Below are 27,977 nucleotides of genomic sequence, written 5' to 3' on the forward strand. Positions count from 1 at the left end.
ATACTGTAAGAAAATAAGATAGACATGCTTTCACTATGCCAGTGGTAAAGTAATTTTAATTTCCACTGCAACAGGTTAGGCTTACACTTCTTTAGTACAAAAATCAAAAGATGTCTTTCACCATTACAACTATTATAATGAAGATATTTTCACAGTCTGGTCTTTAAACTGACCCACCCAGGTTGAAGACCAGTAAGTAAAAGATAAGGTCAGTATAAGCCACACATAAGAGGATGGATTATATATTACAGGTCATGCTTAAGAATAAAGACAACCATCCAGTCTAAATTTTGGGGTTGTTGATTTTCAGTTACTTCCCAATCAAGTTGAAAATGTGATATTTATAACGTTGCTCAAAATAAACTCTTGTTCATGAATATAACCATTTCTCACTTTTCCACTTTGGGGAAAAATAGCTCATAACATTCAAGTCTTTTTGCCTTATTCTGAACTGTCACTTGATTTTTCTGCTTTATGTTTCTTTCTTTTCTTCTTTTTTTTCCTCTTCTTCTCTTTTCTCTTCCTCTTCTTCTTGAGCCGTTCTCTGGAATCTGAGGAACTGGAACTCTGACTGTCCGAAGTACTGTCTTCTAACATCTGTTTCAGCTGCTGTATCCTGGAAAGAAATGGCCACATTACTGTAATTAAATATCTATCCTCACTGACAATGGACCCGTGTCTATTTTTCTTCCTCTCAATTATCAAGGATTGTGAAGTAAAGCAAAATAATAAATGTCGACAGGGATATCACTGAATGGTTGCTCTCTTTCACCGTCTGTCTGTCTCTCAGTAGAGTCCCCATCTCAGTCCCCGTATATCTAGATTCTAGAGGAAGTGGACCTGAATCGATTAATCACTCATGATCATCAATCACCAGGACTGGAAGCCGTCATGCCTTGCTCTCATCTCCTGAATCTTACTAGTCTTGGAATGCCGAGATAACCTCTGGCTTCTTTTCCTTCATACAGTCTTAAACTACTCTTGCTTTCTCAATTGTCATCACTAACTCGTGCAAGTAATTGATAGACCCCTGATGGCATAAGAAACAGCTCATGAACTTCCTTTGCAACTTCCTTCCCTACTTCACTCTGACCAGCTCAAACTTCCTTTATGTTTCCCACCATACTGAACAATGAATAACCCTGAACAAATCTTTCACCAGTTTCACTATTCACTTCCCACATGTTTCTCAGCAAAACAAAATCTAGTTCATATAACCAACTTCCTAGTCCTTTGAACCAATTCCACTAAACTGCCAACCACCCATCTTCCTTATGTGGTGACCATTTTATCAATTATTATTTTCATTTCTCTTTCTTTAGCTACAACTTCCCTCATCTTCAAATCTCCTCTCTTCAAAACAATGTTTGTCCTAATTTATTATTCCTTGAAAGACAATGTTGTATTTCCATTTGCTTTCCTGTACAAACTTCTCATAATTGCTTCCTTCCTAAATTAATGCCCATCTTTCCGAGAAGTGTAAACACAAGAAATTGCAAATGCTGGATTATTGTGTTAAAAAAACCGACTGCGGCAGGAAGTCTATGGCTAGGCAGCATCTATGAAATTTGACAGATGATGTTTTGGGTCGGGACCCTCATCAAACTGAAGTGCTTGCTGCCCATGCTGCTAACTGAGCTGCTGAGTTCCTCCAGACTTTTCCTAGAGGTATGTTGAATCCACACAATAATTCCTGCTAAAATGCAAGTTCAGCCACTTCAATGACTCTGACAAAGGTAAACTATTGCCCTTATTTTTCTCATCCTTTCTGCAAACTTCATTGTCATTGGTCATGTCAACCTCCAACTCTCTCTTGAATGGTCAGTCAATTGGGAATAGCCTTTGGGTTCCATTTTATTAAACATTTACCATGCCTAAAATCCGTCCATAACACTTTATTTCATGAAGTGAATTACATTGTTACCTCTGGTGGTTCACTCTGTCCACCATTGATACCCTATTTATCATGGATGATGATTAGTGTCTGATCATTTGCCATCAAAACACTCATCCATCCCCTGCCGTCCCTAGGCATGACTATTCCAACATATTGCAGATCTGGTTCCTTCATTCGGCCTTCCAAACTTTAGAACGTGTCCTTTCTTTGCACCGTCCCACTCATCCATCAACCTTATGTGCAGTGACTTACACTGGCTGGTATTTACGCAGTAACGCAGCTTTAAAATTCTTATCTTTATGTTAAAACCCTTCCAAAGACATGTAGACACAAGGAACTGCAGATGCGAAATTACCAAAAAAGATACAAAGTGCTGGGATAACTCAACGAGTCAGGAAGCATCTCTAGAGAACATGGATAGGTGATGTTTTGGATCGGAACCCTTCTTCTGACTGATTGTAGTAGTGAGGAGAAAGTTAGAAGAGAGGTGGGGGCAGGACAAAGCCTGGTAAGTGATAGGTGGATACAGGTAAGGGTTTTTGTTTGATAAGACAGGTGGTTGGACAAAGGACAAAGATGAAAAGAGAAAAAGTGTGAGAAAAGGATAGAAAGAGGAGTGAAATGTGAAGCCAGGGGAAGTAATATAGGTGGGGCAGGAAAGGGGCCAACGAACATCAACATTCCGCTAGCATCAACACTCCAATCGTGTTATCAGGTCCTTTCCAGCCCCTTTAAAGAATTTCCCAATAGAACTAGCCCAGCCTTCATCTCTAAAGGCCTTATTTTGCTCCTAATATTTTTCTGTCTTTCCATTGCTCCTTCCTCCTTTATGGTTTTCCTTAAGTCCAAACGCTGATTTTAGCAATCTGGTCTGGCATCTTCTCATTTTGCTCAGTTAAATTTTGTTTAGATAACATTTAGCTTTATTCACACCGTGTGCCTCCCCCCTTACCAACACAGGCGTGCACACAAGTTGACTATGATTCTATTCTGCAATTATGCTAATTACAATTTTGTTTAAACATTAAGATCAGCATTTACCTGCACCTTCAGCACTAATCCTATGAAATAAAAAGTATTTTTAGTAAAACAAACAAGAATCAAGTTTAATCAATCTCAAATTCAATAAAACTAATGTCCAGGCAAGTGAACATTAAGGTTCATTAAGAGCTTGGGTAAATACCTCTGTGGATATACTGCTTGCTATCTCAATAATTTTCTCCAGCACTGCATATAGATAGGATTTGTGTATTGCTTCATATCTAACATAGCGTAAATGCATCAATTTCCTTCACACAAAATGGTACGCGTGTGGCCCATTATCAATATCTTTTTTTGTTGCCAAAATTACAAAGAACAGGCCTGGTTTGTGCAGGATGACAAAGCGGGATGAGAGGATTCAAGAACATGGGAAAGGGTCAAGTGGCAAGACAGTGCAGTTTCTGTCATCCTGCTCTTTGCACCTTCTTCAGTTTTTTGTGATTCATCAAGAGCCAGTTTCAGGTTGATGTGAATGATCATAAGACTATAAGCCAAAGGTGCAGATTTAGGACATTCGGCCCATCGAGTCGGCCCTGCCTTTTCGATCCATGATCGCTGATCCATTTTTCCCTCTCAACCCCATTCTCATGCCTTCTCCCCATAACCTAGACTGCCTGACCAATCAAGTACCTACCAATCTCGGCTTTAAAAATACCCAATGTCTTGGCCTCCACAGCTGTCTGTGACAATGAATTCCACAGATTCACCGTCTCCATTCTAAAGGTACGTCCCTTTGTTCTGAGGCTGTGCCTTCTGGTTCTAGATTGTCCTATTACTGGAAACATCCTTTCTATCGAGGCCTTTCATTATTCGGTAGGTTTCAATAAGATCCCCCCTCATTCTTCTAAACTTCAGTGAGTACAGGCCCAGTGTTTTCAAACGCTCCTCATACCCAATAAACTCCCGGGATCAACATTAGTGTAGATCGAGATCTGAAGAAAGTTCCAGGCAACTGAATGTAAGAGTTCTGCACCAGTTCCATTTCAAGGGGATATAACCTAGCATAACAACAAGTACAGAGTAGGCAACAAATCAAACCATTATCTAGATTTTGACAAAAATGTGCTAAGACTAGGTTTTGGCTCCAGATTCCCCGACTAGGAAATGTCAGGCTTTTATCACATCTAAGTAGTTGATCACAAAGTACTGGAGTAACTCAGTGGTTCAGGCAGCATCCATGGAGAACATGGGTAGGTGACATTTCAGGTTGAGACCCTTCTTCAGACTCTTATCACATCTCACTCCAGCCTTCACAGTGATTAAAACTAGTCCACCCGATTTTTCACTAAAGCTGGTACTGTGAATATTTCACAGCTGGTGGCACTGCAAGAGCAAAAATTCACTAAGAATTGAATGATTAGAAAATGTGTTTTGTTTCCCACCTAATCCTTTTGCAGAGTTGAATTTAGAAACAGAACACCTGTTGGATAGGTTACATCACCTGCACGCCTGACCAATTTCCTGAACCAGACACTTTATTCCAACCTTGATAAGGCTGAATTAAGTTAAAAATATAAGAAGATATTAAATTGGTTCCTGGGCTAGTTTACAGCTTATATTTAGTCTCACATTAGGCTTTTCTCCAGTAGAATAATACAGAAAGGCAAGTTTATGGTTGCCTCTGGTTGCTGTGTTTTGAGATAATAAATACCATAACATTTGCCTCATAAGTGACGAGAGAGGAAGCAGAGAAGAAGCTAGATTAATCTTTTTGATATGTAAAATGCCTTGCACCAAATGTCCAATGTTTATGAGGGAGGAGGTGACGAGAGAGGAAACTAGATTGATCTAAGGGATTTTGACAAATGGCTGATGTATTTGAGAGGTAAAATGCCTTGCACCAAATGTACAAATGTCCGATGTTTATGAGGGAGGAGGTGACGAGAGAGGACAATAGATTCATCTAAGGGGCAATAACAAATGGCCAATGTTTTTAAAAGGTAAAATATCTTGTACCATGTGGCAAAATGCCGTTGATGTGATGCATTCTGTAGAAACCTTTATTTTCCTGTACCTCTGACCACGACTAATGTCTATGGAATGTGCTAAGGTGACAAAAAAACACCATATAATACGATGTAATTCTGTTGTTCGAGGAAGTGGATGAGGACAGTGAAGTGTCTGTATTGCTCACTTGACTAGAGTTCTCACCCCCTTCCATCGGCCGATAATAAGTAAAGTTTTGAACTGGTCTACCAAACGTTTGTGTGTTGTCTGTTTATTAAGAAGCGAACCTGTTTAGTTGTTATAAAAGTAACATCTTCAACCTCTGTCGTGGCAAGAGACTACAGAGGTAACATGAACAGATTCAAAGATGTTCTCAAAGGCTCCTTGAAGAAATGCAACATCCCCAATGACTCCTTAGAATACCTAGCTCATAGTTCTCAAAATGATCGCACTGAATATTAAGTTCATGCACTGTGAGCATTTGTATGCTCAGTGTCAATTGAACATACAAACTCACAAACTATCTACCTTTTTTCATACTTCCTGCTCCATGATAAATATGCAAGTCCTACATCGGTCTCGTCAGCTAACTAAGAACGTATAGGACCAAAGTGGAAGCAAGTCATTTCAAAGGGCAGATGAATTTTGCAAATCTATTTCAGAATACCTCTTCTTCTCCCCCCTGAGCAATTCAAATATGGATTCGCTCAATTTAACATGCAAGTGTTTCATTATATTTGATAAAAATAAAGGAAAATCAATTTTAAACAATTGTCTATGGTTCATTGGAAGGAAATAAACGTCTTTAATGTTTTTCAATTAAATCATGTATTTTAACTATTTACTTGCTTTAGTTTTATTGGCCTAAGAATGACCTATAAATTACTTTTGAAATAACCTCTCAAAAACCTTCTTTTGTGGGAGGGAGGATGGTGGGTAAAAAGGATGAAGAGAACAACAACTATACACTACCTTTGCTTTCTAACATTCTACCAGAATGGTGGTACCAAAATTTAAATTCTTATATAGTCATGCTTAGGACACTTTGTGGAAATAATTACAATGTATCCTCTTAATTAATCACTTTAAGGCACTTAAGTGTGATGTGATGAGCATTTACTAATTCCTTAATATTTTATATACACTGGAATATAAACCCAATTTTCAATCAGATGTCATAATTTTTAATCCTTCCAGCAAGTCTCCCCCCTTTTTTTCATAGGTTGCAAAAGCAACCACACAGTGAGCAGTAAGGCATTATACAAACAGGCACTGGAGTGAATTGTGCGATGAAATCCAAGCTGCAAGTGACTGTGGAAACCTTTGTGCTATATACAATGGCATAAACTGAGCAATTGGTCCAAGATTTTTCCTTTGAAATCTGCAGATGGCACTGTCTTCACTGATAAAAGGAAACAGAGAGAAAGCTGGGTGGAACACAACTTGCAGTTATGTTCATGCGAGGTTGACTTCTTCCCTGCAGCTCCTGATGCCCTCCCTCAGGTGCCAGTGATAAGTGAGTTTGAAGATGAACCACCCCTGCATGAACTGGATAAAGCCTGTCAGCCAGGAAGGCTCCAGGACAGATTGGCATATCTGCGATACTCCTTAAGTATGGAAACTGTCAACTCTTGCTATATCTGCACTCCATTCTCCTGCTCTGCTGGCGCAAGGGTGGTGTCCCTCAAGACATGTGTAATACCAACATCGCTACAGTGTGTAAGAACAAGAGAGATCGTAGTGATTGCAACAACTGCAACTGGAAAGGCGTGTCTCTTCTAAATGGTACAGGAAAGGGCTTGTGATCCTCAAGCAGAAATGTCTACAATGGCTTGAATGTGTACACAGGACAGGAAATGGATGCATCACCAAAGATATGCTATATATAGTGGAGTCTAAGGGGAAGACTAAAGCTTCGCCACAAGGATACGATTAAAAGAGATACGAAGAATGCTAACATTGGCATTGACAATTGGGAAGTGGCTGCCGAGGACCCATGGAGGTGGAGGAAGGACCTTGAGGCAATTATGAAGCACCACAATAGCATATGGTTCAAGACCCTGGAAGCCAGGCACACACGCACAAATTGATCAACAGCAACATCAACGTACTCTCCTGTCTAACGGTCAGAGAAAACTTCACCTGTAGAAGCTGTGGGAGTGTCAGCAATAACAGGATGACATTCCCTGCTCCAAACAAGATAACATCAAAGCCACATCGCAGATGGACGGATGCTAACTTAAAAGTCCCCTCCAATACTGTGTGGGCGTGAATTGGCCAAGATTCACTGGCAATTAATTCTAAAAGGGTTGACGGTGGATATGCAATGGAAGGCATTTAAAGACTGCATGGATGAACTACAAAAATTGTTCATCCCAGTTTGGCAAAAATAATAAATCAGGGAAGGTAGTGCATCCATGGATAACAAGGGAAATCAGGGATAGTATCAAAGCAAAGGATGATGCGTACAAACTAGCCAGAAAAAGCAGCATACCGGAGGACTGGGAGAAATTCAAAGACCAGCAGAGGAGGACGAAGGGCTTAATTAGGAAAGGAAAAATGGATTATGAAAGAAAACTGGCAGGGAACATAAAAACTGACTGCAAAAGTTTTTATAGATATGTGAAAAGAAAGAGATTAGTTAAAACAAATGTAGGTCCCTTGCAGTCAGAAACAGGTGAGTTGATCATGGGGAACCAGGATATGGCGGACCAATTGAATAACTACTTTGGTTCCGTCTTCGCTAAGGAAGACATAAATGATCTGCCGGAAATAGCAGGGGCCCGCGGGTCAAAGGAGGTGGAGGAATTGAGTGAAATCCAGGTTAGTCGGGAAGTGGTGTTGGGTAAATTGAATGGATTAAAGGCCGATAAATCCCCAGGGCCAGATAGGCTGCATCCCAGAGTACTTAAGGAAGTAGCTCCAGAAATAGTGGATGCATTAGTAATAATCTTTCAAAACTCTTTAGATTCTGGAGTAGTTCCAGAGGATTGGCGGGTAGCAAACGTAACCCCACTTTTTAAGAAGGGAGGGAGAGAGAAAACGGGGAATTACAGAACAGATAGTCTAACATCGGTAGTGGGGAAACTGCTAGAGTCAGTTATTAAAGATGGGATAGCAGCACATTTGGAAAGTGGTGAAATCATTGGACAAAGTCAGCATGGATTTACGAAAGGTAAATCATGTCTGACGATTCTTATAGAATTTTTCGAGGATGTAACTAGTAGCGTGGATAGGGGAGAACCAGTGGATGTGGTGTATCTGGACTTCCAGAAGGCTTTCGACAAGGTCCCACATAAGAGATTAGTATACAAACTTAAAGCACATGGCATTGGGGGTTCAGTATTGATGTGGATAGAGAACTGGCTGGCAAACAGGAAGCAAAGAGTAGGAGTAAACGGGTCCTTTTCACAATGGCAGGCAGTGACTAGTGGGGTACCGCAAGGCTCAGTACTGGGACCCCAGCTATTTACAATATATATTAATGATCTGGATGAGGGAATTGAAGGCAATATCTCCAAGTTTGCGGATGACACTAAGCTGGGGGGCAGTGTTAGGTGTGAGGAGGATGCTAGGAGACTGCAAGGTGACTTGGATAGGCTGGGTGAGTGGGAAAATGTTTGGCAGATGCAGTATAATGTGGATAAATGTGAGGTTATCCATTTTGGTGGCAAAAACGGGAAAGCAGACTATTATCTAAATGGTGGCCGATTGGGAAAGGGGGAGATTCAGCGAGACCTGGGTGTCATGGTACACCAGTCATTGAAGGTAGACATGCAGGTGCAGCAGGCAGTAAAGAAAGCGAATGGTATGTTGGCTTTCATAGCAAGAGGATTTGAGTATAGGAGCAGGGAGGTTCTACTGCAGTTGTACAGGATCTTGGTGAGACCACACCTGGAGTATTGCGTGCAGTTTTGGTCTCCAAATCTGAGGAAGGACATTATTGCCATAGAGGGAGTGCAGAGAAGGTTCACCAGACTGATTCCTGGGATGTCAGGACTGTCTTATGAAGAAAGACTGGATAGACTTGGTTTATACTCTCTAGAATTTAGGAGATTGAGAGGGGATCTTATAGAAACTTACAAAATTCTTAAGGGGTTGGACAGGCTAGATGCAGGAAGATTGTTCCCGATGTTGGGGAAGTCCAGGACAAGGGGTCACAGCTTAAGGATAAGGGGGAAATCCTTTAAAACCGAGATGAGGAGAACTTTTTTCACACAGACAGTGGTGAATCTCTGGAACTCTCTGCCACAGAGGGTAGTTGAGGCCAGTTCATTGGCTATATTTAAGAGGGAGTTAGATGTGGCCCTTGTGGCCAAGGAGATCAGAGGGTATGGAGAGAAGGCAGGTACGGGATACTGAGTTGGATGATCAGCCATGATCATATTAAATGGCGGTGCAGGCTCGAAGGGCCGAATGGCCTACTCCTGCACCTAATTTCTATGTTTCTATGGCCCAAACAGGATGCAATACTGCAGATGGGATCTAACCAGTGCTCAATATACCAACACAATTTTCAGCTTTTAATATTTTAATTTCAAGTAAAAAGCTTTCATCTCATAAGCCTTTAAACTATCATTTGTTGTATTTATATATGAGGCTTGATTTCTACACTCATAATCTTTATGACACTAATATCCATTGTCCTGGTTTCACATCATTTATAAAATACTCCTTCATTTTCCGAAGCTCTGTAGGCAATGATCTTAATTTTTCCAACAACTGAACACCACCTGCCTGTAATTTCCATACTGTAAGCATGACCTAATTTAAATTGTCGTCAGCATGTTTAGATACATGGATCCTTTTCGCTATTCATTGCCGGTCATACAATTAAAAGCTAAGTTTCCATATGGACCCTGGTGACATCACTAGAAGTCACAGCCTGCCTACATGACTGTATACCCAATCTGCTTCATAGCTTCTGATAAGCTTCATAGCTAAGCTAATAGGTTGCTACCAAATATGTGTCTTTTTGTATCTTAAAGGAGGCCATTCTGACACAAGATGGCATTCAGCTCATGTGTATGGCAGCTCTCTAAGACCAATACAATCAGTACTATTGCCCCGACTCCCATAACTCTACACATTTATTTTCATCATGTGCCTATCAAATTTCTCACACAGAACTTTGCCTTTGGAATATTAAATACAACCAAGAATTGCAGATTCATGAAGATATATATATATAAATTTCATGATTCTATAAACTGGTGTTTTTCTAAATGTCCATAATAAGAATATAAGACATAGGAGCAGAATGAGGTCATTTGGCCCATCGAGTCGATTCGGCCATTCGATCATGGCTGATCTATTTTTCCCTCTCTATCCCATTCTCCTGTCTTCTCCCTGTAACCTTTGGCGCCCATGCTAATCAAAAAACCTATTAATCTATGCTTTAAAAATACCTAATAACTTTGCCTTCTGTGGCCATGAATTCCACAGATTCACCATCCTCTGGCTAAAGAAATTCCTCCTCATCTCCTTTCTAAAGGTGCGTCTATTTATTCTGAGGCGGTGCCCTCTGGTTCAAGAGTCTCTCATTCCTGGAAACGTCCTCTCCATGTCCATTCTAACTCAGCCTTTCATTAACCGGTTCCCCTTCAATGAGAACCCCCCATTTATCCTTCTAAACCCCAGTGAGTACAAGCCCAGAGCCATCAAACATTCCTCATACATTAACTTAATTAAAATGTTCAGGGGCATGTTGTCTGCCACAGCTGGTTTATGAAATATTAAAAAATAATTTTAATTGTTTTCTTCCTGAAATAAGCTTCTTTCATGTTGGTGTTTGTGTGTCCTGTTACTTTATCTTCAATATCAGATTTGTAAAGATCATCAAAATTTTACTGTACTTTAATTGGTACACGTGACAATAAACTGATCCCTGGACCCTTGAAGAAAACATATCAGAAATGGGAAATAAAACAAAAATTACTGGAAAAACTCCATGGAAAGAGAAACATTTAAGTTTTGGATCCCTTTGTAAGAAGAGGGAAAAGGAAAAAACATGTGAGGTTTCAGTGGCAGGGAAGGTAGGGGCAAGAAGGATGGAATAAAGCTATTATCCCCAAGAAACTATTTACACAACAGAATCAGGCAACTGAAAGCTGTTATAAGGCAACTGAACCATCCTCATTGGAGACCCTAGGACTATCTTTAATCAGACTTCACTGGACTTTGTCTTGCACTAGGCGTTATTCCCTTTGTCATGTATCTGTACACTGTGGATGTCTCGATTATAATCGCGTATTTTGTTGACAGGTTAGCACACAACAAAAAGCTTTTGACTGTACCTCGGTACACATGACAATTAAACTAAAAACACCATGCAAAGCCATGCATCCTCATCCATTACTAAAGTCAACATCCCAACTACATGTTCCCCCTCACTGATATTATCTCCTTATAATGCTGCAACTGTTTTGTTGCCAATATTGTTACATCTCCCCCTCTTCCAATTTCCCTGTCACTTCTTGGGGAATTACCTGCAATATTGATCTCTCAATCGTGCTCAGGTTTCAATGATGCCTGATGTGTCATTTAGTTTTTTGCCATGTCCATTAATTGTTCAATAAAATTAAAAATAAAATAGACATTTCCATTCAACATTCATCCAGTTATACACTTAGTCAAACTGCAGCAGCTGAATACAATCTTATTAAAGGTAATAAATGCTAGTCTAAATCTAAAGTTCATAATGTAAAGGAAAAATGTTGATTTACTCATTGACCGACTTAGTCACTGGCAGAATATGCAAACCTCACACCGACAATGCCAGAGATCAGAATTAAACCGGGTGAGGGAAGTTGTATGCAGCAGCACTGCCTGATGCGCCACCGTGCTGCCCAAGCCCGCTGGCTGTCATTTAATGTCAGAGACTATGGGTTCCAGTACCGAGCCGTGCAGTACCCCACTAGTCACTGCCTGCCATTCTGAAAGGGACCCGTTAATCCCTACTCTTTGTTTACTGTCTGCCAACCAATTTTCTATCCATGTCAGCATTCTACCCCCAATACCATGTGCCCTAATTTTTCCCACTAATATCCTATGTGAGACCTTATCAAATGCTTACTGAAAGTCCAGGTACACTACATCCACTGGCTCTACCTTGTCCATTTTCCTAGTTACATCCTCAAAAAAATCCAGATTAGTCAAGCATGATTTCCCCTTTGTAAATCCATGCTGACTCGGACCGATCCTGTTACTGCAATCCAAATGTGCCGGTATTTCATCTTTTATGATTGACTCCAGCATCTTTCCCACCACCGATGTCAGGCTAACTGGTCTATAATTCCCCGTTTTCTCTCTCCCACCTTTCTTAAAAAGTGGGATAACATTAGCCCCCTCCAATCCACAGGAAATACATACAAAGGGGACAATAGAGAGAAAAAAACATTGGGTCGAAATTATTTGGATTCAGTCTGCCATTTGCCCATACTTATAGTTCCACAGACACTGGAATACCATGACACCCCTTTAATAAGTATCATGACAGTGGGAGTGGGGGCAAGGGGAAGTACAGAACTTTGTTAAATGTCCTAAAAGGATGAACTTCTTTTTGCAGGGAAATCATAAATCAGGTGACAGAGTTGAAGTAATTAACACGATTAGAGAAGATGAGGAATTTTGTTTTTGTTTACTTAGAATAAACTAGGGGGGGGGGGGGGGGGGGGGCTAGCTTATTCTAAGTAAAGGATTTGAGTATGATAATGGAAAGATGGCTAGATTTTCACTTTAAAAGCTGTAATCTGCAGATCCATAGACCTACCCCTTAAAAGTATTAGGCTGGGTAGCTAAATTTTGACTGGGAGCCACAATGTACTAACCTGTAAATACTTCCACGTTATAACTTTTCTATGATTTTATGTTTTCAAGAAAAGTTATTTCTATGGTTTAATTTGAAAATCAGTAATTCTAACAGCCAAAAAGGGTATTATGAAATGTGTTCTGACTTACTACTCTGAACTGTTCCAATTTCTGATTTCCGCTAATGAAGTAGGGACATTCTCTATCCCCAGTTCTGTGTCCAAAATTTTTGCATCTCCAACCTGAAACAAGTCCAAGGTAATACAAATTATAATTAATTTAAATTTTCTTTGGCTAACCATTGAAGTTAATGAGGTACTTTAAGCCTGATGGGCAAAACTGCGACAGCCAAAATTTCACTAATTGGGTTCCACATTGGGTTCAAAATGGGGTCACCGTGCTGCTCACGCATGCTATGTTTGAGACAAAATATCACCAATAAAGCCGAAAACTGGAGTTTTAGAGTAACTGAAAAGTTCATAGAACATGATCAGGACACCCAAATAGTGAAATCAGATTTCACCCCAAAATATGCTATGTTATGCAAATGAGCCAATTAGCATATTTGTGTATACAAAAAGTTATTTTTGATAAAAAATACATGCAAATTCAATTAAAAATAAACAGGTTTTAAAAAGTGAATGATTTGTGAATACAGTTCTTTGAACATGTCGTGGGTGATTATATCCCAGATAATTCTTAGAAATTGAAATATCAAATGCACGAAAGCATGAAGGTCAAACCATAATGTCAGTTTCAAATTCACTCAATGTACCATGGTGTAATAAAGTCATAACTTTCTGGTATACAGTTTGTTTGTAGTCTATTCATATTCAATTTTATATTCATACACTGTATGGTACCGTTTGAAACATTTAGGGAAAGACATTGGACGTTCACAGTCCTCACAGTTGGTTCTAGTCTGGTGGCGCTGAGCAGTGGCACGATCCAAGCATACAATACATTCAGGCCTGTACCTTTTATTCTCATATTCTGTACAAAAATGCTGTTCTACTAGCAGCCTTCTCTTTCGCTGATCAAGTGTCTGCTTTAGTTTTTACACTGGTACGAATGTTCTATGGAATGAGAGAGTGAATAACTTTCTGGCCAAAACTAATCTGATCAATGTTCTCATCAGGATGTGAAGGTTTATAAGTGATAAAACCCATTCACAAGTGCAGTTTCCTTCACAAAGTGGAAAATAACTTGATATCATTTCTGGATTTCTGGATAACAGTAGTAAGCTAATAATTGGTCAAATCAGTCGACGCCGCCCTTAAATTTGTTGTAGTCCTGCACTAGGGCTGCATTCTTCAGTCAGCTTTCCCATAGGTTCTTTCTTTGACCAAATTTCCATGTATAGATGAGAAACAACTGACACGCGCTATGTCCAGCCATGTGGTAAAAGTAAGGCCATCAGTAGAATTCCAAAACAGAGGTTGATCCCCGTTTCAGCTTTATGTCTGCTATACCAACTTTTATGGGCAAACTTTTATGTGTGCTTGTGGTATCTTACGGTACCACAAGCACCCTTTTGTTTCAAACTAAGAAATAGCTCAGGGGAGGAGAAAAAGCTGTCAACATATACCTTATGACCATTGGAATCAATACCATTCACAAGCGTTTTCACCACACTAGACCCGAAGGTCATCTTGCGATCATTGTTCTCACTTTTACCTGTGTAAACATTCCATCATAGATTATATCCATTCACTGAATCACACAAAGCCCAGATTTTTATACCCATTTACGCTTGAAACTCAAGCGGCCTTTGAATCCTTTCATTATTTCATCTGCCTATTGATATTTCTTGGTGTGGTTGATAGGAATTCAAATACGTATCTTTCACAAGATTTATCACCGGACGTGTTTTGTACAGTGGGTCACAATCGACATGACCCTTCGCCTTTTGATTGGCATTGTCATTGAAATGCAGGAAGGAACGCAGAAGTATGTGTCGGTCCCTACTCATCACTTGACTGAACCCCTGGGGGATGCATTGTCACTGTCCACATCACCCCGTTGGTCTGATTTTTGGTCACTTTCAGAGGCGTTGTCTTCAGAAATTTCACTTTCAATATCATCGTTATTACCCAATTCATCGTCGGAATCATTTGAAAGTTCCTCGCTTTCAGTCACTGTCTGCAAAGATCTCGCACAGAATAGACTCACCAGTTCGTCTCCTACAATAACCGCCATGGTGGTTTTGGAAACAAAAAGTTCACATGTAGAATTCTCGCAATTTTTTAATGAAAACATCCTTTTCTCGAGTGTTATCTCGAGAGCGCCAGTCTGACCCTAACTTAACCCATAGTGGTTTTGTAAAGAAAAATACTTGCGATTTTTGAATGAAAAGTCCAGACGCAAATTTCTCGTGATTTTTTTAATGAAAAGGTCACACTTAAAATTCTCGTGATTTTTGAATGAAAACACCCGTTTCTCTAGTGTTATCTCGAGAGTGCCAGTCTGAAATTGAAATCTCCAAGTCTCGAAGTTTCCGGATGACACGAAGCTGGAGAGCAGTGTTAGCGGCGAGGAGGATGCTAGGAGGCTGCAAGGTGACTTGGATAGGCTGGGTGAGCGGGCAAATGCATGGCAGATGCAGTATAATGTGGATAAATGTGAGGTTATCCACTTTGGTGGCAAAAACAGGAAAGTAGACTTATCTAAATGGTGGCCGATTACGAAAAGGGGAAATGCAACGAGACCTGGGTGTCATGGTACACCAGTCATTGAAAGTAGGCATACAGGTGCAGCAGGCAGTGAAGAAAGCGAATGGTATGTTAACATTCATAGCAAAAGGATTTGAGTATAGGAGCAGGGAGATTCTACTGCAGTTGTACAGGGTATTTGTGAGACTACATCTGGAGTATTGTGTACAGTTTTGGTCTCCAAATCTGAGGAAAGACATTCTTGCCATAGAAGGAGTACAGAGAAGGTTCACCAGACTGATTCCTGGGATGTCAGGACTTTCATATGAAGAAAGACTGGATAGACTCGGCTTGTACTCGCTAGAATTTAGAAGATTGAGGGGGGGGATCTTATAGAAACTTACAACATTCTTAAGGGTTTGGACAGGCTAGATGCAGGAAGATTGTTCCCGATGTTGGGGAAGTCCAGGACAAGGGGTCACAGTTTAAGGATAAAGGGGAAATCCTTTAGGACCGAGGTGAGAAAAACATTTTTCACACAGAGAGTGGTGAATCTCTGGAATTCTCTGCCACAGAAGGTAGTTGAGGCCAGTTCAATGGCTATATTTAAGAGGGAGTTAGATGTGGCCGTTGTGGCTAAAGGGATCAGGGGGTATGGAGAGAAGGCAGGTACAGGATACTGAGTTGGATGATCAGCCATGATCATATTGAATGGCGGTGCAGGCTCGAAGGGCCGAATGGCCTACTCCTGCACCTATTTTCTATGTTTCTATGAATGGCAGCGACGTCTATTAGCGACTCCTAACACTATGGTTATTGTAATATAGTCTCACCTTGGTTGGGACGAAGTCGCCAATTATCGTACTCCTGCAGAAAGAAGTAAATGACTTCAGTCGCCAATTGGCGTAGATGCGCATCGAAAAGGTTAAGCCTGGTGGGCGAAACTTGAGCTATGACTTGAATAAAGGGAACGGGAAAGAAGTTGGTAATAAAATAACTGTAGGAATTTCACTTGTTTGGATTTCTTAAAATCACTGCTCAGGTGCCCGTTTGATCCATTTTCATATAGACTGGTTAACTCAGAAGAGGCAGAATTCCAAGTTGATTTTCCTTGTCCCAAGTGGCGTCATCCTCAAAACCAGCTGTTGCAATGTTTTAAAAATCAGTTAGATTAGTAGGACTTATATGTTGCTTGATTGCAAACCATGACAGCTATGGTATAAGGTCATAAGTGATAGTAGAATTAGGCTATTCAGCCCATGTGCACTGCTCACCCCAAGGCCATTTATTCCAATTCCCTAACTGAAAGCAATCAAGGTCAAACACCAACTGTACAAAATCGTGAGAAGAATAGATCGGGTAGATGCAGTCTCTTGCCCAGAGTAGGGGAAACGAGGACATAGGTTTACGGTAAAGGGGAAAAGATTTAATAGGAATTTGACGGGTAACTTTTCACACAAAGGGTGGTGGGTGAATGGAACAAGTTGCCATAGGAGGTAGTTGAGGTTGGGACTATCCTATCGTTTAAGAAACAGTTAAAACAGGTACATGGATAGAACAGGTTTGGAGGGATATTGGCCAAGCGCAGGCAGGTGGGACTAGCGAAGCTGGGACATGTTGGCCGGTGTGTGCAAGTTGGGCCGAAGGGCCTGCTTCCACACTGTATCACTCTATGACTCTTTAACAGCCATCAACCAAAAAGCAAGTAGAAATGCCTTCAATAAATTCCAGTTCAAGAACATGAAGGAAGAAAAGCTGATATTTTAATTTTTATATCTAGTTACTTTGCTCTTCATGTATATTTATAAAACAGGAAAATATCAGGTTAATTTTCATTTGGGCTGCTTAAAAGATTGAAATGATTATCATGGTAGAATTTAGGATCAAGTGGAAGACTTAATTAAGATATTTTTGTTCAGACAATCAGTTTTATTCGACCCTAGGACGTCTTTGGACATTCATTGAATGAAAGCAGGCTGCTTCATCTAAATGAAGGGCTTTTTTTCCAAAAAAATATTTTTCTTGTTGGTATTACATGAGACTACAGTGTCTTAAGTGTAAACATTAACTGTGATTAATTGATAACTCGTAAGAATTACACTAGATTCTACCAAGAATGTTTCCCTTTCCATAATTAATATTTTTTTCCCTCTGTATTCTAACCACTGTTTTACTTTAAAGTAAAACTAAATCAGTAAGTTCAAAAGATCCCACCTACACTGCATGACTTTTACTTCTTTTCCCAATGGCATCCAAAGTCCTCTGGTCGGAGCATGGGCTAGGAAGTCTCTAGCTTCTTCATTACCCGGCAGATCTGGAATACAATCTTCCGGCTTGTCATCATCTTCCTATGGGCAGAGAAACCATTTTACAAGCTTTATAAATATTCTAAATAGCTTAGCCACTAATCTAAAGAAACATCAAGATTCAAAACTCATGGCATTGATTGAATTTACTTTACAGAATTAAAACAGGGAAGATATTTTTATAATGAAAAAAGTTGAAAATCTTTTTTCCTACAAAGCCAAGTTTTGTCAGTGATGATTCTCAACAGAGAACATGATTTTGAAACATTTGAAAGTGACTGACAAAAATGTTCTTGGCTATTACATCTCACTAAATAAGATCAATCTAAGGCCTTTGGGAAGCCTAACATTTCTCCAAACAAACAATTTTATACAAAAGTCACTTTACTTCATACTTGTATACCTCACAGTCTAGAATACGTGGGAAATTTTAGGGAACAATTGTGAAAATTATTGGTAATTCATGAGGAGTTAGCTGCCAACTGATTAAAAGGATCACCATCTTTACAAAATTAAAAGAAATTGGAAAGAATACGTGTGACATTTGAAATAAGGACTGACCTTAATCATTCCTGGTGGTGGCTTCTCGTAACTATATAAAAAAAATAGTTTAATGATTTTTTACAAACATTCAGATACAAAGGTACATTCAGATTGCGCAAATTTAATGTCAGTCTAAATTAAAACCAATGTAACCCTAGAATATTGCTGATTTCCATAGCCTGAAGTGACTCATAAATGAAGTGCAGTGAGATGACCTTCTATTGGAAGACTGAACTGTTCTTACACAAACTCAATAGTTTCTGCTCTTCATTTGAAGTTGAGTAATGTCATTAATTTCAACAGTGTACTCCCACTACCAAGGGTTCAGGGACCCAAGGATCCAATGTAGTCAATACACTTCTACTTTACTGCTGTTGGTCAATGACACATCTGCATTAACCTCTGTTATCAATCTGATGATCACTATCATTGCTCATGTCGCATTTCCAAGATCCATGCCCCATTTCAAGAGCACTGAACTCTGCAAGAATGAATGAAATGTCATGGCAAAAAACAACAACTTTTTTAAAAGTATTTAGCTTCATAACCTATCCATTCAGGAACAAAATAAACATCATTCAGGCTTGGGCCAATGTGTAGACACTATTAAAGGTAGACAAAAGTGCTGAAAAAACTCAGCGGGTGCAGCAGCATCTATGGAGCGAAGGAAATAGGCAACATTTCAGGCCAAAACCCTTCTTCAGACTGATGTAGGGTGAGGGGGTGGTTGTGGGGGGAAGAAAGAAAGAGGAGGAGCCCGAGGGCTGAAGAAGAGCTGAGAAGGGGAGGAGACCCGGGAGAGGCCCAGGAGCCGTTGGAGCAGTTTCCTGGGCGGTGAGTTAAAAATCGAACGTGGGGCTTGTTTTCACAGAGGCCCAGGAGCCGTTAGAGCAAGAGGAGTTTCCTGGGCGGTCAGTTAAAAATCGAGCGCGGGGCTTTCTTTCAGAGGCCCCGGAGCCGTTGGAGCAAGAGGAGGAGGACCCAATCTGCAGCGTTCCATCACACTTCCAAGGAAGTGGTCTGGTGGAAGCCGCTGATTGGTGGAAGCGGACCAGAGGAAGCAGTTGATTGGGAGCAACCCCAGGTTTGCTTTTCTGCTTTCAGGTTAAGGGTACAGTGAGTTGAGGGTACAGTGAGTTGAGGGTACAGTGTTTATTAGTAAAGGTACAGTTTAAAGGATAAAGATTTTTATAGTGTGAGGGAGTTGATTTAATTTGGGTGTCAGCCGTGTCAGTGGAGATCGGCCCCATGGTTTGCTCATCCTGTAACATGTGGGGGATCAGGGATATGGTCGGTGTCCCTGGTGACTACGTTTGCAGGAAGTGTGTCCAGCTCCAGCACCTGGCAGACCGCATTGAACGATTGGAGCTGCGGCTGGATTCATACTGGAGCATCCAAGATGCTGAGAAAGTCGTGAATAGCACGTACAGCTAGTTGGTCACACCGCAGGTAAAAGTTAAGCGGACAAAAAGGGAATGGGTGGCCACTAGCCAGCGTAGCAGTAGGCAGGTAGTGCAGGAGTCCCCTGTGGTCATCTCCCTCCTAAACAGGTATACCATTTTGGATACTGTTGGGGGAGATGGCTCATCAGGGAAAGGCAGCAGTTGCCAAGTTCATGGCACCATGGGTGGCTCTGCGGCACAGGAGGGGAGAAAAAAAGAGTAGAAGGGCAATAGTAATAGGGGATTCAATTGTAAGGGGAATAGATAGGTGTTTCTGCGGCCGCAAACGAGACTCCAGGATGGTATGTTGCCTCCCTGGTGCAAGGGTCAGGGATGTCACTGAACGGCTGCAGAACATTCTGGAGGGGGAGGGTGAACAGCCAGTTGTCGTGGTGCATATTGGCACCAACGATCTAGATAAAAAAAAGGGATGAGGTCCTACAAGGTGAATTTAGGGAGCTAGGAGATAAACTCAAAGATAGGACCTCAAAGATAATAATCTCTGGATTACTACGAGTGCCACGGGCTAGTCAGAGTAGAAATAGGAGGATATTGCAGATGAATACGTGGCTTGAAAAATGGTGCAAGGGGGAGGGATTCAAATTTCTAGGGCATTGGAACCAGTTCTGGGGGAAGGTGGGACCAGTACAAACAGGACGGTCTGCACCTGGGCTGGAATGGAACCAATGTCCTTGGGTGAGTGTTTGCTAGTGCTGTCGGGGAGGATTTAAACTAATGTGGCAGGAGGATGTATGCAAGAGCAGAGAGACAGAGGGGTGTAAAATGAGGTTAGAAGCAATAGGTAGTAAGGTGAGAAGTAAAAGTGGCAGGCAGACAAATCCAGGGCAAAAATCAAAAAGGGCCACTTCTCAACATAATTGTATAAGGGGTAAGAGTGTTGTAAAAACAAGGCTGAAGGCTTTGAGTCTCAATGCAAGGAGCATTCGTAATAAGGTGGATGAGTTAAATGTGAGGATGTGCAGAATTTTGGTCGCCCAATTATAGGAAGGATGTCAACAAAATAGAGAGAGTACAGAGGAGATTTACTAGAATGTTGCCTGGGTTTCAACAACTAAGTTACAGAGATAGGTTGAATAAGTTAGGTCTTTATTCTCTGGAGCGCAGAAGGTTAAGGGGGGACTTGATAGAGGTCTTTAAAATGATGAGAGGGATAGACAGAGTTGATGTGGACAAGCTTTTCCCTTTGAGAATAGGGAAGATTCAAACAAGAGGACATGACTTCAGAATTAAGGGACATAAGTTTAGGGGTAACATGAGGGGGAACTTCTTTACTCAGAGAGTGGTAGCGGTGTGGAATGAGCTTCCAGTGGAAGTGGTGGCGGCAGGTTAGTTGGTATCATTTAAAAATAAATTGGATAGGCATATGGATGAGAAGGGGATGGAGGGTTATGGTATGAGTGCAGGCAGGTGGGACTAAGGGAAAAAAGTTGTTTGGCACGGACTTGTAGGGCCGAGATGGCCTGTTTCCGTGCTGTAACTGTTATATGGTTATAGTTATTAATGAATATGATACAGTTGGGATCACGGAGACATGGCTCCAGGGTGACCAAGGCTGGGAGCTGAACATCCAGGGATATTCAATATTCAGGAGGGATAGACAGAAAGGAAAAGGAGGTGGGGTAGCGTTGCAGGTTAGAGAGGAGATTAACGCAATAGAAAGGAAGGACATTAGCTTGGAGGATGTGGAATCAGTATGGGTAGAGCTGCAAAATACTAAGGGGCAGAAAACGCTAGTGGGAGTTGTGTACAGGCCACCTAACAGTAGTAGTCGAGTTGGGGATGGTATCAAACAGGAATTTACAAATGCATGCAACAAAGGTAAAACAGTTATAATGGGTGACTTCAATCTACATATGGATTGGGTAAATCAAATTGGCAGGGGTGCTGAGGAAGAGGATTTATTGGAATGTATGCGGGATAGTTTTCTAAACCAACATGTTGAGGAACCAACGAGAGAGTCTATTCTAGACTGGGTATTGAGTAATGAGGAAAGGTTAATTAGCAGTCTTGTTGTGCGTGGCCCGTTGGGCAAGAGTGACTACAATATGGTTGAGTTCTTCATTAGGATGGAGAGTGACATTGTTAATTAAGAAACAAGGTTCCTGAACTTAAAGAAAGGTGACTTTGAGGGTATGAGACGTAAATTGGCCAAGATAGACGGGCAATTGATTCTTCAAGGGTTGACGGTGGATATGCAATGGAAGACATTTAAAGACTGCATGGATGAATTACAACAATTGTTCATCCCAGTTTGGCAAAAGAATAAATCAGGGAAGGTAGTGCGTCCGTGGATAACAAGGGAAATCAGGGATAGTATCAAAACAGAAGCATACAAATTAGCCAGAAAAGCAGCCTACCAGGGGACTGGGAGAAATTCAGAGGAGCACAAATGGATTAATTAGGAAAGGGAAAATAGATTATGAAAGAAAACTGGCAGGGAACATAACTGACTGCAAAAGTTTTTATAACTATGTGAAGAGTAAAAGATTAGTTAAAACAAATGTAGGTCCCTTGCAGTCAGAAGCAGGCGAATTGATCATGGGGAACAAGGACATGGCCGACCAATTGAATAACTACTTTGGTTCTGTCTTCACTAAGACATCAATACTCTGCCGGAAATAGCAACGGACCGGGGGTTGAATGAGATGGAGGAACTGAGTGAAATCCAGGTTAGCCGGGAAGTGGTGTTAGGTAAATCGAATGGATTAAAGGCCAATAAATCCCCAGGGCCAGCTAAGTTGCATCCCAGAGTACTTAAGGAAGTAGCCGCAGAAATAGTGGATGCATTAGTGATAATTTTTCAAAACTCTTTAGATTCTGGAGTAGTTCCTGAGGATTGGACCCCACTTTTTAAAAAGGGAGGGAGACAAAACAGGGAATTACAGACCAGTTAGTCTAACATCGGTAGTGGGGAAAATGCTGGAGTCAGTTATTAAAGATTATTAGCAGCACATTTGGAAAGCGGTGAATTCATTGGACAGTCAGCATGGATTTATGAAAGGTAAATCATGTCTGACGAATCTTATAGAATTTTTCGAGGATGTAACTAGTAGAGTGGATAAGGGAGAACCAGTAGATGTGTTATATCTGGACTTTCAGAAGGCTTTCGACAAGGTCCCACATAAGAGATTAGTATGCAAACTTAAAGCACACGGTATTGGGGGTTCAGTATTGATGTGGATAGAGAATTGGCTGGCAGACAGGAAGCAAAGAATAGGAGTAAACGGGCCCTTTTCCGAATGGTAGGCAGTGACTAGTGGAGTACCGCAAGGCTCAGTGCTGGGACCCCAGCTATTTACAATATATATTAATGATCTGGATGAGGGAATTGAATGCAACATCTCCAAGTTTGCGGATGACACGAAGCTGGGGGGCAGTGTTAGCTGTGAGGAGGATGTAGGAGGCTGCAAGGTGACTTGAATAGGTTGGGTGAGTGGGCAAATTCATGGCAGATGCAGTATAATGTAGATAAATGTGAGGTTATCCACTTTGCTAGCAAAAACAGGAAAGTAGACTATTATCTGAATGATGGCCGATTAGGAAAAGGGGAGATGCAACGAGACCTGCGTGTCATGGTACACCAGTCATTGAAAGTAGGCATGCAGGTGCAGCAGGCAGTGAAGAAAGCGAATGGTATGTTAGCATTCATAGCAAAATGATTTGAGTATAGGAGCAGGGAGGTTCTACTGCAGTTGTACAGGGTCTTGATGAGACCACACCTGGAGTATTGCGTACAGTTTTGGTCTCCTAATCTGAAGAAAGACATTCTTGTCATAGAGGGAGTACAGAAAAGGTTCACCAGACTGATTCCTGGGATGGCAGGACTTTCATATGAAGAAAGACTCGATAGACTCGGCTTGTACACGCTAGAATTTAGAAGATTGAGAGGGGATCTTATAGAAACTTACAAAATTGTTGGTGAAGTCCAGAACAAGGGGTCACAGTTTAAGGATAAGAGGGAAGTATTTTAGGACCGAGATGAGAAAATATTTTTTTACACAGTGGTGAATCTAGGGCTACCGCCTTATTCACAATTGCCTTGTTGTGTAGTGTATCAAGTTACGTTCAGATTGATGTAATATTTTACGTTATTAACATTTTAAAATTTACAAAACCCCTATCTGACAAGAATGTCTTCCCTGTGCTTACAGCCATGACTTCAGTGCTTACAGCCATGACTTCACAATGGGATTGTAGCCCTGCATGCAACATTGTTGCTATCCAGGTACACCGAGTCCTGCTAGCCCTAGCATGTACAATTGCATTTTTAAAAGTTAAAAATGAGGGAGGGTGAATAAGGCGGAATGAGCGGCCCCTGCGCAGCTGGGGGCTATGGGTGAGTGGTGGAATTTTGCATTTGGGGAAACGGGTGAGTGGTGGAATATTGCCTTGAGGAACGAGTTGCGTTGGGGAAACAGTGAGTGGTGGAATATTGCCTTGGGGAACGGGTTGTGTTGGGGACCAGGCCTCTCGTGGGGGCTATGGGTGAATGGTGGAATATTGCGTTGGGGGAAACGGGTTGCGTTGGGTGACCAGGCCTCCCAGTTGGTCTAGTATATATTACTCTCATCTTGGCTGTGAGCGTGCGTGTTTGCCATTCAGGTTCATGACCTGAACTATGCCAAAACGATACACGATAGCGCTACAAATTTGAACCACCTTACTGACCATTGTCCTGTGGTGTAGTGTATCGTTTCGTTCAGATTGATGTTAAATTTTACATGTTAACATATTTTAAGTTTACAAAACCTAAATAGACAATAGGTGCACGTGTAGGCCATACGGACCTTCGAGCCAGCACCGCCATTCAATGTGATAATGGCTGATCATCCCCAATCAATACCTCGTTCCAGCCTTCTCCCCATATCCCCCGACTTTAAGAAATATTTTTTCCAATCTACACTGGCAGCTACCAGCTATGATGTCACAATGGGATTGTAGCACTGCCCGCTACAATGTTGCTATTGTGGTGCGTGGGTCTCAAAAGGAGGCACGAAGTCCAGTGTTTTGAGAAGCACCTTTATTGTATTCCTCCCGGTTGAAGGGAAGATGAAACCAGAGGAAGATGGCACCCAAACCCCGTCTTTTAAACCCTCTGGCTGAGGGCCGCCTCCGGACTGCACCACTCCTGTGCCGAGGGGTTCGGCAGTATGATGGCACGACCCTTAGGAGCCGCCACACTATCCCAGTACACCGAGTCCTTTAGCAAGTGCAATTTCATTTTTTTTAAAGTTACAATGAGGAAGGTTGAATAAGGGGAAATTAGCTGGCCTGCACTGTCGGGGGCTTTGGCTGAGTGATGGAATATTGCGTTGGGGGAATGGGTGAGTGGTGGAGTATTGTGTTGGGGAACGGGTTGTGTTGGGTGACCAGGCCTCCCGTGGGGGCTATGGGTGAGTGATGGAATATTGTGTTGGGGGAATGGGTGAGTGGTGGAGTATTGTGTTGGGGAACGGGTTGTGTTGGGTGACCAGGCCTCCCGTGGGGGCTATGGGTGAGTGATGAAATATTGTGTTGGGGGACCAGGCCCGTGTGACAGGGACCCAAAGGCGATGTCCTCAAATTACGGCAAAATGGTACACAATAGAAACATAGAAAATAGGTGCAGGAGTAGGCCATTCGGCCCTTCGAGCCTGCACCGCCATTCAATATGATCATGGCTGATCATCCAACTCATTATCCTGTACCTGCCTTCTCTCCATACCCCCTGATCCCTTTAGCCACAAGGGCCACATCTAACTCCCTCTTAAATATAGCCAATGAACTGGTCTCAACTACCTTCTGCGGGAGAGAATTCCAGAGATTCACCACTCTCTGTGTGAAAAAAGTTTTCCTCATCTCGGTTTTAAAAGATTTCCCTCTTATCCTTAAACTGTGACCCCTTGTTCTGGACTTCCCCAACATCAGGAACAATCTTCCTGCATCTAGCCTGTCCAACCCCTTAAGAATTTTGTAAGTTTCTATAAGATCCCCCCTCAATCTTCTAAATTCTAGAGAGTACAAACCGAGTCTATCCAGTCTTTCTTCATATGAAAGTCCTGCCATCCCAGGAATCAGTCTGGTGAACCTTCTCTGTACTCCCTCTATGGCAAGAATGTCTTTCCTCAGATTATAGCGCTACAATTTTAGGACCACCTTACACACAATTGTCATGTGGTAGTTTGTATCATGTTTTGTTCAGATTTATGTTATATTTTACAAGTTATTGACATTTACAAAAAATTAATTTAAACAGCGCCCCCACTTTTGTTCCAGACACAGCAACTTATGCCGTCACAATGGGATCTCATTGACATAATAAAAACTCGCTGTCCCTGATAAAAGCACACTGGACATACACAGGGCCCAGAGCCGCGCTCCTCCCTCCCCCTCCCGCGCTCAAGACGGCAGCCTCAAAAACTCAGTGACTGACTCAGTTATTTTCAAATGCCTCATGTGTGGAGCCGTGGGAGGGGGAGGGAGAGGCAACCAGCCGCTGGAGGGGAGAGGGAGAGACAACCAGCAGCGGGAGGGGAGTGGGAGAGGAAGAAGCCTCCCTGCAGGCCTGCCCGTACCGGCTCGAACCACAGCCCAGGGCCCCTCCCGCGGCTGGACACAGACAGGGCCCGGAGCCATGCTCCTCCTTCCCCCTCCCGCGGCTCCATATCTCGAACCACAGCCCAGGGCCCCGAGCGCGGCTTGACAAAGACAGGGACCAGGACTGGGCCCGGAGCCACACTCCTCCCTCCCGGAATATTGCGTTGGGGGAACGAGGCCCAACAGGTCCCACTTGAGGTAGGAAGGGGAGAGGGGTTATGGACAATGTTAACAAAGACAGGACTCTCAGTCCAATGAGAGATTTGTAGCATTGTTGTTAGGAGAGGGAGGGAATGGGGGAAGGGGACGAGGAGAGGATTATTGTTTAATGTTATTTAGAGAGGGAGAGGAGGGGGGGGAGGCAGGGAGGTTATGGAGAGAGGGAGTAACAGAGGGTAGGGAAAAGGAGAGGGAGGGCGAAGAGGAGGGGGAGAGAGTGCTGGGGATGAGGGGAAATGAGCCACGACTACGCAGTTGGGGGCAATGGGTGAGTTGTCGAAGATTGCATGGGGGAACGGTTGAGTGGTGGAATAGGGCATTGGGGGAACAAGGCCCAACGGGTCCTACTTGGTCTACTCTGTAATAAAAAGGAACTGTAGATGTTGGCTTGTACCAAAGTGCTGGAGTAACTCAATGGATCAGGCAACATCTCTGGAGAACATGATAGGTGATGTTTCAGATTGGGACACTTCAGAAGGGTCCTGACCCGAAACGTCACCTATCCATGTTTGAAGAAGGGGACCGACCCAAAATGTCACCTATCCATGATCTCCAGAGATACTGCCTGACCCGCTGAGTTACCTCAGCATTGTGTAGTTATCGTAAGAATTTCATTGGTAGACAAAAATGCTGGAAAAACTCAACGGGTGAGGCAGCATCTCTGGAGCGAAAGAAATAGGCAACGTTTCGGGTCGAAACCCTTCTTCAAAATTTCATTGTTACGTTCCGGGACATATGGCAATAAAACACACTCTTGACTCTTGGGTAATATAGTTCTTGTTTACTCCCCAACACCAGTGATGCCCAGGAGGAGAGAGAGGGGAAACCACCGGCAGGCCGGCCCATGGAAGGCAGTAGCAACCCACTGTGGCCGCCAGCCCTTCAACGGGAATTCTTGGGAGCTGCAGGGGGAGGACGGCGGAGTTCTTGCACTTTGGGGATTGACCAGATCAGACAGCATCCCTCCGGGGAGTTCACCCCGGTCCAGGGCTGAGCTGCAGACGAGTGTACGAGAGAATGCAGCTACAGGAATCTGCAGCAATAAACAAAACAAAGCTGCTGCAGGAACCTGACGGGTAAATCTGCATCTCAGAAGGATGCTCAACATCTCGTCCGTTTGTCTCCTCATGTTGATCGGCCCGGTTGGGCAGTTTGAGTTTGTGGGCGGCCGGTTGACAAACACCCCCGAGGTGTGTGCACGGTCCCCGGGGTCGCTGGACACCCTTTTAACCGCCCTCCCTCCACCTCCCACCCTTCTCCCCTTTCGTCCTTACAAGGTCTCGACGTGTTTGATTTTCTTCACTTCTTGGTGCAGCCGCTTCTTCTTCTTCCTCTCCGGCTCCCTGTCTTCGGCCGAACGGCGGCGGTGCCGGCGCTCTTTTCCACTCGCTCGGCTGCCCTCCGCCATCTCGCCGCCGAGCGGGAAGCACGACCAGATTGCTGGAGGCGGAGGGGAGAGAGGGACAGCGGTTCTAGGACTCACCGCCGCCCGGCCCGGGCGACCCGAGGAAGAGCCGCAGGCTTT

General features: G+C 42.5%; 1 protein-coding gene across 1 annotated transcript; it reads right to left on the minus strand.

Annotated features, from left to right (window-relative positions):
• Positions 1-36: 36 nt before the first annotated feature.
• On the minus strand, positions 37-27,963 carry rp9 (RP9 pre-mRNA splicing factor). The gene is made up of 7 exons (XM_055649545.1): positions 27,727-27,963; positions 18,213-18,243; positions 17,564-17,693; positions 12,808-12,936; positions 6,997-7,071; positions 2,939-2,958; positions 37-744 (listed from the first exon to the last, which is right to left on the minus strand). The coding sequence occupies exons 1-7, from the start codon at positions 27,858-27,860 to the stop codon at positions 442-444; spliced, it is 822 nt and encodes a 273-aa protein (XP_055505520.1). The 5' UTR covers positions 27,861-27,963; the 3' UTR covers positions 37-441.
• Positions 27,964-27,977: the final 14 nt, after the last annotated feature.

Source organism: Leucoraja erinacea, chromosome 2, assembly GCF_028641065.1.
Source record: "Leucoraja erinacea ecotype New England chromosome 2, Leri_hhj_1, whole genome shotgun sequence".
NCBI lineage: Eukaryota > Metazoa > Chordata > Chondrichthyes > Rajiformes > Rajidae > Leucoraja > Leucoraja erinaceus.

Coding starts and splice junctions, on each gene's coding strand:
- rp9 (XM_055649545.1), bottom strand. CDS start 27,860: ATGGCGGAGGGCAGCCGAGCGAGTGGAAAAGAGCGCCGGCACCGCCGC. Junction 17,694..18,212: donor CACCACCAGGAATGATTAAG/GTCAGTCCTTAT, acceptor CTCTGCCCATAG/GAAGATGATGACAAGCCGGA. Junction 7,072..12,807: donor TCATAATACCCTTTTTGGCT/GTTAGAATTACT, acceptor TGTTTGGAGCAG/GGAATGTCATCCTGTTATTG.